The sequence below is a fragment of the Elgaria multicarinata genome, chromosome 3 (genome assembly GCF_023053635.1).
Source record: "Elgaria multicarinata webbii isolate HBS135686 ecotype San Diego chromosome 3, rElgMul1.1.pri, whole genome shotgun sequence".
Lineage (NCBI taxonomy): Eukaryota > Metazoa > Chordata > Lepidosauria > Squamata > Anguidae > Elgaria > Elgaria multicarinata.
In genome coordinates this window covers 100815524-100827804 of record NC_086173.1, presented here as the reverse complement: position 1 = coordinate 100827804, position 12281 = coordinate 100815524, and the positions used below count along the sequence as shown (strand labels likewise).

Sequence of the window (12281 nt, the reverse complement as noted above, 5' to 3'; positions counted from 1 at the left end):
TGCCAACTCTGCCCCCACATCTATTCAGGCAACACTGTCACAGAACCCAACAACATCAATCGCAACATCAAGGGCTCTTTCACTTGCATCCTTAAATGATTTGTATTACATGCTATCCCTGACTTTGTTGTTAAGTTCTTAATAAACACATAATACATGATATGTGGTTTTTCCCCCCACCACTTATTTCAACTTCACATTATCAGATTTCCAACTGCACATTTCCCCCTCATTTTGTGTCCAACTGCACACTAAAAAAAAAACCCTGCAGCTTGGACAACAGGGGCTCCCCTGAAGATTGTAATGGCCTGGGAGGTTGGTATAGGGGGAGATGTTCCTTGAGGTAACCTGGTCCCAAGTTTTATAGGGCTTTATATGTTAAAAATACTCTGATTTTCTGTACAAGAAGGTACAGATTTGATTAAGATTTCTATATTTGCTAAGTGCTTTTTATGATTCGAATACCCATGTTTTTCACGGTGCTGCTAAGGGAACATTCATATTGTTGTTGAGTGTTTCTTTTTTTATTCTGTGTGTTTAATGTATTTGTTCTTACTTGAAAATCAATAAAAATATTTTAAAAATACTCTGATTAACATGGTCAGAAAAAAACTGCTCTTACAAATATAGACTGCAATAATAGAACATTACAATCACAAGTGTTGTAAGGGGACATTTAGGCCATCGAGTCCAACCCTCTGCTAAGTGCAGGAATCCAGTTTAAAGCTTCCCTGACAGGTGGCTGTTCAGTCTCTGAGCTTTTCTACATGAGGCTGGTAATTCACTGTATCTACTTTCAGTTTCATCACAGAATTGAAACCCGAGCTTTTCCTTTTCTGCTTTTCTACTGCAAGAGCATTTATTGTGTTCTCCTAACAGTTCTTTATGGGTTCTTTCGCCTCTATTTTTTAAGGGCACTTTCTTGGGGGATTTTCAAGTGGAATAAAAACCAGGGATTATTTCTGGAAGTGAAAACAAAGGTATTTTCCTACTTATGAAATTTGTGTTATTCCTCCTAGCACAGCACCATCTAGACCTGGTCAGCGCATAAGGAGAATGATGTAGTTACAGTAGAATGGAATGTGCCACTTCAGACAGTAGGGGCCCATCTACATGAGTGATTTCTCTGAGATGCAGCAGCACCAGAGTAAATCACTCATGTAGATGGGCCCCTACTGTCTGAAGTGGCACATTCCATTCTACTGTAACTACATAATTCTCCTTATGTGCTGACCAGGTCTAGATGGTGCTGTTCAGGACACATGTTCAGGACACATGACGCAACCGCCAATTTGCAACAACAGTGTGGTTCCTGCCTGCAAATCCACATTTTCGTAAAAGCATTTGGTGCTGGATTTTCCTCTTGCCTTGGCTTCACCATGGTTCATGCAAAGTGTGCCCCAATTCCCGGAAATAAATTTGGCTCAGTATGGTGGGCGTACATAGGCATGTGTTCGAACCTTACATCACCACTGTAGGATGCCTCTTTGCTTTTGTTCCCTCTGCCCCCACATCACTCATTTACAGCTGAATGAATGTTAATGCTTTGTATCCCCCCAAATGAGCCTGTGCTTTGCGATGGCTGTTGTTCCTTTGAAACCTTCACTTCTGCCTTAAAAAAACCAGCTGACTAAACGTATCTACTAAGAAGTAATTTTCATTGACTTGTACCCCAAAGCGGAGCCAAGAGGGGCGGAGAAGGATATTGTTCTGAACCTGCGCCTATCTAGGAGTGCGGAGCTTCACTTAAAGGGTTAAGGAGTTTAAAATGTGCTTTGTTTCCCCCCAAATGAGCCTGCACTTTGGGATGACCTTTTTAAATATCCATGTCAACTTGGAAATACTACCCATTGACTTCCACCGAAAAGGGCTGGGCTGTGCGGCTGCTGAATCTTCTTCCTCCTTCCAGGGAATGGCCTCTGTGGACCCTGGTGCATCGCTGTAGAAGAGAGAGACGCCACGGATCCTCCATTGCGCCGCGTGCTCTCAGCTCCCATGACCTGTTCCTGCTGAGCACGCTGCTTCGGGCCGCTGGAGAGGGGAAGGTACGTGCGCGCGCATACGCACACACCTCTCCCTCGATTTGGGCATTGACTTTCACTGCAAAGGAATCGGGGGCGGGGGAGCCTATGTTTTTGGGGTGTGTTGTTTAGGAAGCTTAGTGATACTACCATGCTCCACCTGTCTACTACACAAAAATGCTTCTTTTGGGGTTCATCCTCTTGAATGCCCCTAGTGTGGGAGAGACCCACAACCTCCCCAGGCAATTGGTTCCATTGTCACAATGCTCTAAGAGTCAGGGCATTTTTCCTGATGTCCAGCCGGAATCTGGCTTCCTGTAACTTGAGCCCATTATTCCGTGTCCTGCACTCTGGGATGATCGAGAAGGGATCCTGGCCCTCCTCTGTGTGACAACCTTGCAAGTATTTGAAGAGTGCTATCATGTCTTCCCTCAGTCTTCTCTTCTCCAGGCTAAACATGCCCAGTTCTTTCAGTCTCTCCTTATAGGGCTTTGTTTCCAGACCCCTTAGCATACCTGTTGCCCTCCTCTGAACCCCCTCCTACTTGTCTACATCCTCCTTAAAGTGTGGTGCCCTGAACTGGATGCAGTACTCAAGTTGAGGCCTAACCACCAGTACCTCACACAATTTGTATGCTATATTTTATTTATTTATTTATTACATTTTTATACCGCCCAATAGCCGAAGCTCTCTGGGCAGTCCACAAAAATTAACACCATAATAAAAATTTCTATACTTGCAGCCTACAGTAGCATTTGCTATTTTTGCAGCCACATCACGCTGTTGGCTCATATTCAGCTTGTGATCTACAGAGAAATGGGATGAGTAGGGATTTCACCAAATTTCTCCAGCAGGAGGAGAAATTCTCAGAAGTTTCTCACAGGCAGGGCTCTCCATTGGCAGGGGTTGTAGCACAGCATCTTTCTTTCTTTTTCTTAAGGTTTTTTGGTGGTGGGGTGGGTGGGTGTTGGCTGGCTGGTTCCGATTCTGTATTCACTAAAATGCAGGTGTGAGGCAGGGCAGTATTGTGTCTAGCTCCGGGGAAGAGTTGGAGCTAGTGCTGAGCCAAAATCTGGTCTCCAATTTCCTAAGGGCTTTCTTCCCCCGTGAAAGAGGCTTCCATTGTTCTGCCTCATTCTCAAGGCATTCTTTAATTTATTTTTATGGTCTTTTTGAACTTACCTAATCATTGTGAGGCAGCCAATAGTGCTATTGCACCTTTCTTCATTGCCCTATGCTTCTTGAGCTGAAAAAGCCCTATGGGAGGATTTAGCTCATGATATCTTCTCTTGGGCTTTAATTGAAGTGCAGGAAGTCAAGGAAGCTACAGGCTGCTGGAAAGATGACTGGAGAGTGAAAGACAGGACGCTTGTGCACATTCCTTGACCACCTCCGAAGTAAGATAATCACAACATCCCCAAACCCAACCTATGAGAATTTCTCAAAACTTTTCTTCTCCTTTGGATTTCTTTTCGAAAGCTGTTTCTTTTCTCTCAAACTGGATGAGAATGGTCAAAAAAGGATGTGGAAGAAATTTTTGGCACAGCACTGGTTTATAAGAACGTGGGGTGGTAGTAGCTTTGAGACCACTTACAGGAAGGGGAAGGTTCTTGATCCAGGGCCAGCGTGAACTGGTTTGGAGCAATTGCCTAACTTGGCTTTGCATCACATTGTCTGATTAAAACTTGTTTGGCCCTCCGGTGTCAGTCAGCTGGGGGTTGGGGAGGGGCCCAAATCATGGTTTGAGGAAAGAATGGTCAAGGTAAAGTGTGATGATACCCCTTGTGTGGGTGCCCACCCACTATAAACGGCTCTCATGCACAAGTGGGCTGAGCCCCAAACCCCCTGAAGCTCTCCCTCCTTTCTGTTGGAATCATTGCTGACACACGTGAGCTCTAGGTAAATATTTGGCCAGTGGGGGCAGGGGGCTCCATGCCTTGCTTTCAGCTAGGATATACCTGTACAGCCAACTCAGCTGCCATATCTGCCTGGCCAAGCTGCCGGAGAGAGAGAGAGAGTTATGCAGGCCACAGCTGCGCTGTTCCTGGGGCTGCTCTGTACCTTCAGCAGAGGTGAGAACAACCCTATTTCTGAGTGTCCACAGGCTGCGCTTCTCCGCTGTCTTTGACTTGTGGGGGTAGGGACCTCTTATCCCCCTTATGCCTCCAATTTCAGGCTCAGCAGCTGCCCACAAATGAGTCCCTTCTCCTTCAGCCTTGTTGCCTGTCAAAGCCTTCCACACCAAGATGCCTCAGGCAGGGATTTCTAGGTAAAGAACTGGCACTTCCTTTTTGATACCGCTGAAGTATACATGGCACGATCAGAGTTAGGAACAGCAGTTACCCACTACCTCCATGTTTGCTCTCCAGTTTTCTCATATCCTACAGAACCCTAGATAAGCAAGTGTTTGCTTAAAGAAAGAGCATTACTGTCGGCCTGAGGAAATGAGAATGATATGGTTCCTTTCTAATTGTGTAGCCGTGGCTCCTTCTGTAAATCAGTTTGCGTCATACTGAGGAAGAATCTTCGAAACAGCAATTAGTACCGGACTACTGTTTATATAAAAGACGCTTCATGTGAATAGTTCACTATATGTATATTAGATGTTGATATTGCAGGCTTTGTTGTGAATGTTAGTGTGAACATCCTATAAATATTGTTGATGTGCCTGTTCTTTGTACATTTGTAAAGTTTCTGAATTATTCATTTATGTAAGTTGTTTTGATGACTTTGTGGTTTGGGTGTTATCACTCTAATTATACTGGTGCAGCTGTGAAAGACATAGAGACCCAACTTGAACCCTGCTTTACTCAACTCCTCTGCTACATACACTCAAGCGAGGGTTGCCGCTTTTTGCTTGACCAAGGCTCTGAGCCCGTAGCAGACATGTGACAGGCAGAAATTCAGCAGCACCTGCAGCGTTCCCCTATCACCGCATCTCCATGCTGGCGAAAAGCTTTACCTGGTAAATCTCTGCCTGGCACCAAGCTGTTAAATGCATAGATAGCGCTCTGGTCAGTAAAGAAAAAACAAGAAGCCTCAGGCAAAAGCTGCCATGCAGCTTCAGTAGAACATGAAAGTCATTCTAAATGCATTTCTTATCAGTGCTTCATTTGGTCTGTTTGTTTTATTTTATCTGTTTATTAAAAAATGCTTTTGCTCCCTCATACCTTAAAAATAGCTAGGTCGATGTTACTGCACTCAAGTCTTCAACCTTGGAAGGGCTCCTTGCCCTGAAAGGCAGCCACAAAATATTTTAGATAGATAAAATTATAAATTAAATTATATTGATAAAATTGCCCGTTTTTGTTTTTGCCCTTATCTTTTAAAAAATCCACCAGCAGGTTGCTTTAACTGAAACATTTTGGACCTATCTCTTTGTGAGTCCCTGCTAGTGTTGTCAATAGGGTTTGAGAGCCCTTGGGCAAATGATCACCCTCAGTGGGTTTCCTTCCTTAGTGTTTCAGCCTTCACGCCACCATTGTCATGAGGCGCTATTGTTCCCTCTTTCTCATCATTGCAACCACGTGCTTTGTTGGACAGGCAGGGAACCAGTGAACAAGTAGGCAGTGGCATCTATTGCTCCTCCTCCTCACCCCCACAGTGGTTTGGGCCAGAGTGAGAAGCAGGTGAACAAGCAGGTTGCCATGGCGATGAGGAGGAATAACTCCACGGGGCTCTTGTGAGTGGGCCTCTGTTGGGGTTTGGGCCCTTGACAGGTGCCCAGCCCTGCCTACCCTTGACACTAGTCCTGGATCCGGCCTCCTTTTCCCTGCTCTTTTGTATAAAGAACCTCCCAACATACTCGCATGGCAGCCATTTTATAGTGGAGACTCCTAGTGTATAACCAGGTACATAGGTCAGATACAGCTTCGGCTGGAACACCTGCACCCTAGCCATAGCCAATTGTGTATACTCCATACTGGTCCCTATTTGCTGTGTGGACTAAAACTATGTCTGCTCTGTGGATACTGGAAATGCTGAATGTCCTTTAAGAGCAATTTCTTTAATTTCTTTGTGGCTTCTCAAGGTTTCGTTTACTTTTGCATGTTGATGTCAAGTGAGTTCCATGAGCCATGCTGAAATGTTTGCCCATGCTCAGAGGGACTCTAGGCATTTTTGTTTGAACCACAATCTGTCTGTCTGATTGCCTTAGGAAGTTGCCTTATACCAACTCAGATGATGAATGCACTCATGCCCTGCTTGTGGGTTTCCCGTCAACAGCTGGTTGTCCACTGTATGAACAGAGTGCTGGACTAGATGGACCTTTTGTCTGATCCAGTAGGGCTCCTCTTATGTTCTTAATCCACCTAGCTCAGCATTGTCTATGCTGTTAACCCTACATTGTTTGGCAGTAGCTCACTAAGGATTCAGATAGGAATTTTTTCCAACCCTACTGGGGATTGAGCCTGCAATCTTTTGCATACAAGGCATGGATCTACCATTGAACTACAGCCCTGTCCCCCTTTCCTTTGGCATCACAGGCTTCCACAAACAAATAGCTAGGTGGGATTGGCTGTGGATTAGTGATAGAGCCCCTGCTTCGTATGCATAAGGTCCCAAGTTCAATCTCCGCCTGAATCCCTGAAGAGATGCTGCCAGTCAGTGTTGACAATACTGGTATAGATGGACCAATGATCTGATTCAGTAGAAGGCAGCTTCTTATGTGGTTTTTCGGATTGTGGCCCAGGATTTGTGGTGCTGGTTGAATTCAGTTTCAGTTTATTTATTTCGGTCATGGACCAGTACAGCAGAAAACATCATTCCTGCATTGAGCAGGGGGTTGGACTCGATGGCCTTGTAGGCCCCTTCCAACTCTGCTATTCTATGGTTGGATTCGGGTTCCTTTGCAGGGAACTAGAGTGACTTATATTTTGTATGTCTTTCTAGGCCAGCGTTCTCCACTTAATCACTTCCAGAGGCTAAGAGGTACTCAGCTGAAAAATTTGTCCCAACAGGCAACAGAGCTGCATGATAATTTAGAGGGCTGTGCGCAGCGATGTACGATATCACTTGGCTGCAGGTAAGGGGCAAGTAAGGGGAGAGCCAGCGTGGTGCAATGGTTAGAGTGTTGGACTGAGACTTGGAAGATCCAGGTTCTAGTCCCCACTTAGCTATAAAGCTCACTGGGTGAGTTTGGGCCAGTCACTGACTCTCAGCCTAACCTACCTCACAGGGTTGTCGTGAGGATGAACAGGATCATCTACGCCACCTTGTGTTCCTTGCAAGAGGAAAAATTGGTGGGACATAAATATTACAATAAAATGTAATAATAAATAAACAACTAGCCCTGGGCACATGGGCTGACTGTCAGCTGCAAGATTATACAGGGATGAACATATGGAGCTGCCTGCACTGAATCGGACCATTGATCTATCCAGCCAGGTTCTGTCTACCAAGCAGCAGCAGCTAAGGCTTCAGGCAGGGGCTTCTAGGGGCTTCCCAGCACTAAGCTGTTGGGTCTCAAACATCAGTTTAGCCAGGAAACGTCTGCTCTCGCCTTGCTGCCTAAGATCTTTATCAGGAGATGCTGAGGATTTAACTTTGGACCGTGTACATATAAAGCATGGACTCTGCCAGAGCTATACGTTCACATCTTGAATGTGCACGCTCCTCCACATGATGACTCTTGAATATTGCATGTACATATGCACAATGTTGTGTGACTACGAGCCCCTACGTGTGCAGGAGAGGACTGCACGGGAGGGGAGTTAGTATCATGCCATCCATTTATGTGATTCCATTACAGTCCTGTCTACTGAACCACATGCTGCAGGCTGAGCATTCTGCCTCCCATTCTTGGTGGTAAAGAGACCTATAATTCAGCTGAATTCAAGAAGTTGTTGTTGTTGTTGGTGTGTGTGTGTGTGTGTGTTGAGTGCCTTGGAGGGAGTTGTGTCTTGGAGACAGGGTGGGCATCAAAAATAGGCAGGTTCAGGCACCTGCCAAGAGCCCCCTGCAGTTCTTCCTCTTCTCCATTGCAACCTGCTCGTTCACCTGCCTCTCACTCTGACCCAGTCAAGGGTGGTGGTGAGAAGGAGGAGCAGCAGATGCCGCTGCCTATTTGCTCACTGGGGGCAAAATCCAACAGAAGTCCTAAACCTATTGAAATGAATGGGACATAAGTTAGTCATAAGTAACTTAAATTTCACTTATTTAATTACCTTTACTCTAAGGAGGGCTTATGTTGGATTTTGGCCTGACAAAGCAAGCAAGTGGTGGCAGATAAGAAACAGGATAAGGAGCAATAGCAACTGGCAACAATGGTGGTGAGAAGGTAGGCATATAGTGGGACATTGAGTGTGTCTTGCCCTAGGGCCTTCAAAAACCCGGAGCTGTCACTACTTTGAGGCCATGCTGTCTCACACCACCTCCAGGCACCAACCTTAAAGAGTGTAGCTGTACATCTAGATGCCATAGTGCAGCAAGGGCTAAGGTTGCAACCCTACACCCATTTACCTGGGAGTAAGTTTCACTAAACCCTATGGGACTAACCTCTGTAGACACATTTAGGATTGCACTGTAAGAGACTGAGCTGTGAGCTAGGATGCTCAAATCTTGCCTCTAGCATGAGCTTACAGGTGGCCTTTGGAAAGGTACTATCAGCTTCACAGCAGTCACACATGCAATATGGGAATAACATTGCATTGTTGTAAGGATTAATGAGAAATAGAGATGCTGAACTCTCTGTACAAATGCTAATTACGATTAGTTAGGGTGACCATATGAAAAGGAGGACAGGGCTCCTGCAGCTTTCACTGTGGTGATGAAGAGGGAATTTCACCAGGTTCTCCATATGTACAAATGACACCTGCTGAAACTCCCTTTTCTACGCAGCTGTTAAAGATACAGGAGCCCTGTCCCTTTTCATATAGTCACCCTAGATTAGTAGAAGTGTAAGAAACCATATCTAGGCATCACTGGCTCTGGCATGGAGAACCCCTGCATGGATGGAAACCCCCCTTGAGGAAACCCCTCTTGGCCTGAAGCTCATGGGCTGGGAAAAGAAAGTGAGGCTCTCCTAGGCCAAGTGTTCATGAGGCTGATGCAGTTGTGTGTGTGTGTGTTGCTCCTCCAGAGCCTTTCATTTCAACTTTCGGAGTAATGTATGCCAGCTGCTGCCAGAGACCCAGCACTCACCATACACCCGATTGGAGGAGAATGACCACTATGATCTCTACCAGAGGAAAGGTACGGTGGAGAACTCAAGCTCTGCAAGGAAGAATTGAGAAAGACAAGGCAGGGCAATGCATGACTGGATGAGGCATGGTGGGAGTTGTAGTCCAAACCAACCGAAAGGCTGGGAAGACTGATGTAGGGAAAGAGGGAGGGAAATAATTGCATCTGAGGGCCTCCTCTGCCACAGTGGGATGGAAGCTATGCAGGGATGTCTGCCTGGGTCCAGGGCTACCATGGGAGGTGCAAGGGAGACCCTGGCAAAGGTGCCCAGAGTCTAGGAGTGACACATGAAGAAACAATGTGGAAGGATGCCTGTCATCAAGCTGACCACTTGACATGGCCTAGTCAGTGCATCAGAGTGTTGTATCCATTTGAGGTTTATATAGAAATGTCTTGGATTGTGCGTCTTGTATTTCATGGTCTTTGGAACCACTATTTACATTTTTCTCTGTCCCTACCTTTGTATGCCTGTGTATCTATCTATCTATCTATCTATCTATCTATCTATCTATCTATCTACCTATAAAGCTGAAAGTATGTGTGTGCAATGTATGTCCGGAAATGTTTACCAACTTCCAGATGAGATAGAAACTTGAAATTTGGCATGCTGATAGGTCTGGCTGTACAATGTACTAGGAAAAAAATGTCTAAAAACACAAAATTTTGGATTTTAAGTATTTTTAAAGAATTTAATAAAAACCTAGGTTTACGCCTACAACTCTCAGCATGCCTTGGGCAAGAGGCCAGACTTAATGCCTTTTGGTGGCCATTGTGAGTGTGCAGACGAGTGGCCGCTGCGTGCCTTTCATAACCCAGACTCCTAAGGTCGGTGTTGAGCAGTCAACTGAATTCCACATAAAAAGGAAACTACCCACATAAATGGGCTGCATCCATTTGTGGTACTTCCTCCCACCCGTTGTGTGTGGTTTTAAAATCATAACTAGATACAAAAGGGTAACTTCGAGAGGCCAAACTCTTAACATGCTGAACAGCACCATGTCCGGATATCGCTGTTTTCTCAGAATCTTGGGGAAGCACACACATGGCCCTCGTCCTAAAGAGGGAGGGAGGGAAGGAAGGAAGGAAGGCACTCTGCACAAGCCCAGAAACAGTTCCGATGAAGGGGGAAAGTGCCTGGACCGGCTCCGGCTCTTCAGTACAGGCTTCTGATGGATCACTTTGTGGGAGAAAAGCGCAAGCTGAGGCAGTCCTAGCAGGGCACATCCATTGGCAGCTGCTTATCTCCCCTCCTCAGCGATGCTACTCCTCAACACTCTATCGAGGAGCAGCATTGGCAACAAGAGGAGGGAAGCACCTCTCAGAGGATGCAGGCACATGCAGGCCACCAAAGGCTTGGTGAGAGATTTTGTACTGGCCCGCAGAGTGGCTTATTTTAAATAAAGCATGGGTTAGCCATCCAGGGTACTATATGCAAACCAGGCCACTATCTCTCAATCGTAACTCAGCTCCCATTTTTCTGACCTCTCACTAACTGTCTTTGTTCTCCTTCTCCAACTGCCACTAATCCTGCCCACCATTCCATTCTAGCCTCAGCTATCAGTCATTCCTCCATCCACTCTTCTGTTTCAATGGTATAGTCATAAATGGTATAGTCATAAATCATAACCTTTATTCAGTAATTTCTGCATCTGTCTTGGAATACTGTGGTTTAGTTATAACAGGAAAAAAAGCAGCATAAAAAACCGTACCAACTTAAAAGGCCTTGGAAAATATAATAATAATAATTGTCCTTTGTGAGTGGGGTGGGGGGAGTGTGAGTTTTTTTTTTTGTTTGTTTAAAAAAAACCTTACAATTTCGGTGGAGCGCTCGTGCGCTCCTTCTCTTTTAAGAAAAATAAATCCAAAATGGTGGCTGCGATGTCATGTGCCGCGTGTAGACGAGGGCATAAAATCGCGAGATCGTCGTTGCCCTCCACCCCTCTCGTCTAGCCATGGCCTAGGTCAAAGCTGTCTCTATCTCCATGTTAATTTGTTTAAACTATTCTCCTTTCAGACAACACCTGCAGGTGAAGGGAGGGGGAGAGGTATGGCACCTACCCTATTCAGAACATTCTAGAAAGATCCAGCTATTTTCTTGCTATTAAAGACAGTGCCCATTATCTTGCAGTTTCCCTTAAGGAAGGTATGTCTGGCAATAACAATATATGTGTTTGCCAACTACAGATCATGCAACAAATGAAGTGGACACTAGTGTACAAAGGCACATGCTACAATAAATCTACTGTTTTTCAGGCACCACAGGACTCAAATAATTTTGTTTGAAAACTGATCAGCATTTAAAAAACATTTACGGAATAACTGCCCAGAGCCAATCCCATCACACACACACACATCTGTTTTAAATGTTTAGATGTGCAATCTTATGCATGTTTAGAAAGAAAAGATGGCCTACAACTCCCAGTTTGCCTCAGCCGGCCAAGAAACAGTTGGTGAGTGATAACTCAGATACTACTTGAGCCAGTGCTGCAAAAAGATGATCATTTCCAAACTTCCTCCCTCTCTAAATCTCAGGACAGGATGGGACTGTCTTTTATTACCCTACCTGGAATGTAACACCAAAATCCAGTTACACTCAACTACTATGCTCAGATGTTATGTGCCATCTTGTTTAAAATATATAGGTATTGCCCTCAATTGTCATCTCTCCCCTCTACAGGTTATGTAAGGGATTGCATCATGGGAAATGGGAGAGACTACAGAGGGACCCACTCGGTGACTGCAAATGGGATAACCTGTCAACGCTGGAAGTCAATATATCCTCACCAACCTAAGTAATTCTTTGCAAGCCACACTAGGAACTTGTTGAAGATTTGTGTATAAATCCCTAAAATAAAAAATAAAATAAAAGGCAGTAAAATAAAACAAAACAAAGTATAGTGTGGCATTGGGTGGGGGAGTACAGTAGAGAATGGTCTATGGTTGAAAATTTTGAGAAAGCAGAACCGTCATTCAAGAGAGACCTCAGCCTATATAAGAGGTGTCCATCCTTCTTCACAGTTTGTCTCCCATATAGGATATTACGCCAGTAAACTCCTGCAGAAATAAAATTTCTACAGATCA

The 12281-nt window shown here is 45.1% G+C and overlaps 1 protein-coding gene across 1 annotated transcript in view; it reads left to right on the top strand.

Annotated features, from left to right (window-relative positions):
• Positions 1 to 3971: 3971 nt before the first annotated feature.
• MST1 (macrophage stimulating 1) overlaps positions 3972 to 12281 on the top strand; it is a 36722-nt gene continuing 28412 nt past the window's right edge. Inside the window, exons 1-4 of the mRNA XM_063121084.1 lie at positions 3972 to 4093; positions 6912 to 7044; positions 9100 to 9212; positions 11878 to 11992. Of these exons, the coding sequence (XP_062977154.1) occupies positions 4042 to 4093; positions 6912 to 7044; positions 9100 to 9212; positions 11878 to 11992 (413 nt within the window). The 5' untranslated portion in view covers positions 3972 to 4041. The remainder of the gene's footprint in view (positions 4094 to 6911; positions 7045 to 9099; positions 9213 to 11877; positions 11993 to 12281) is intronic.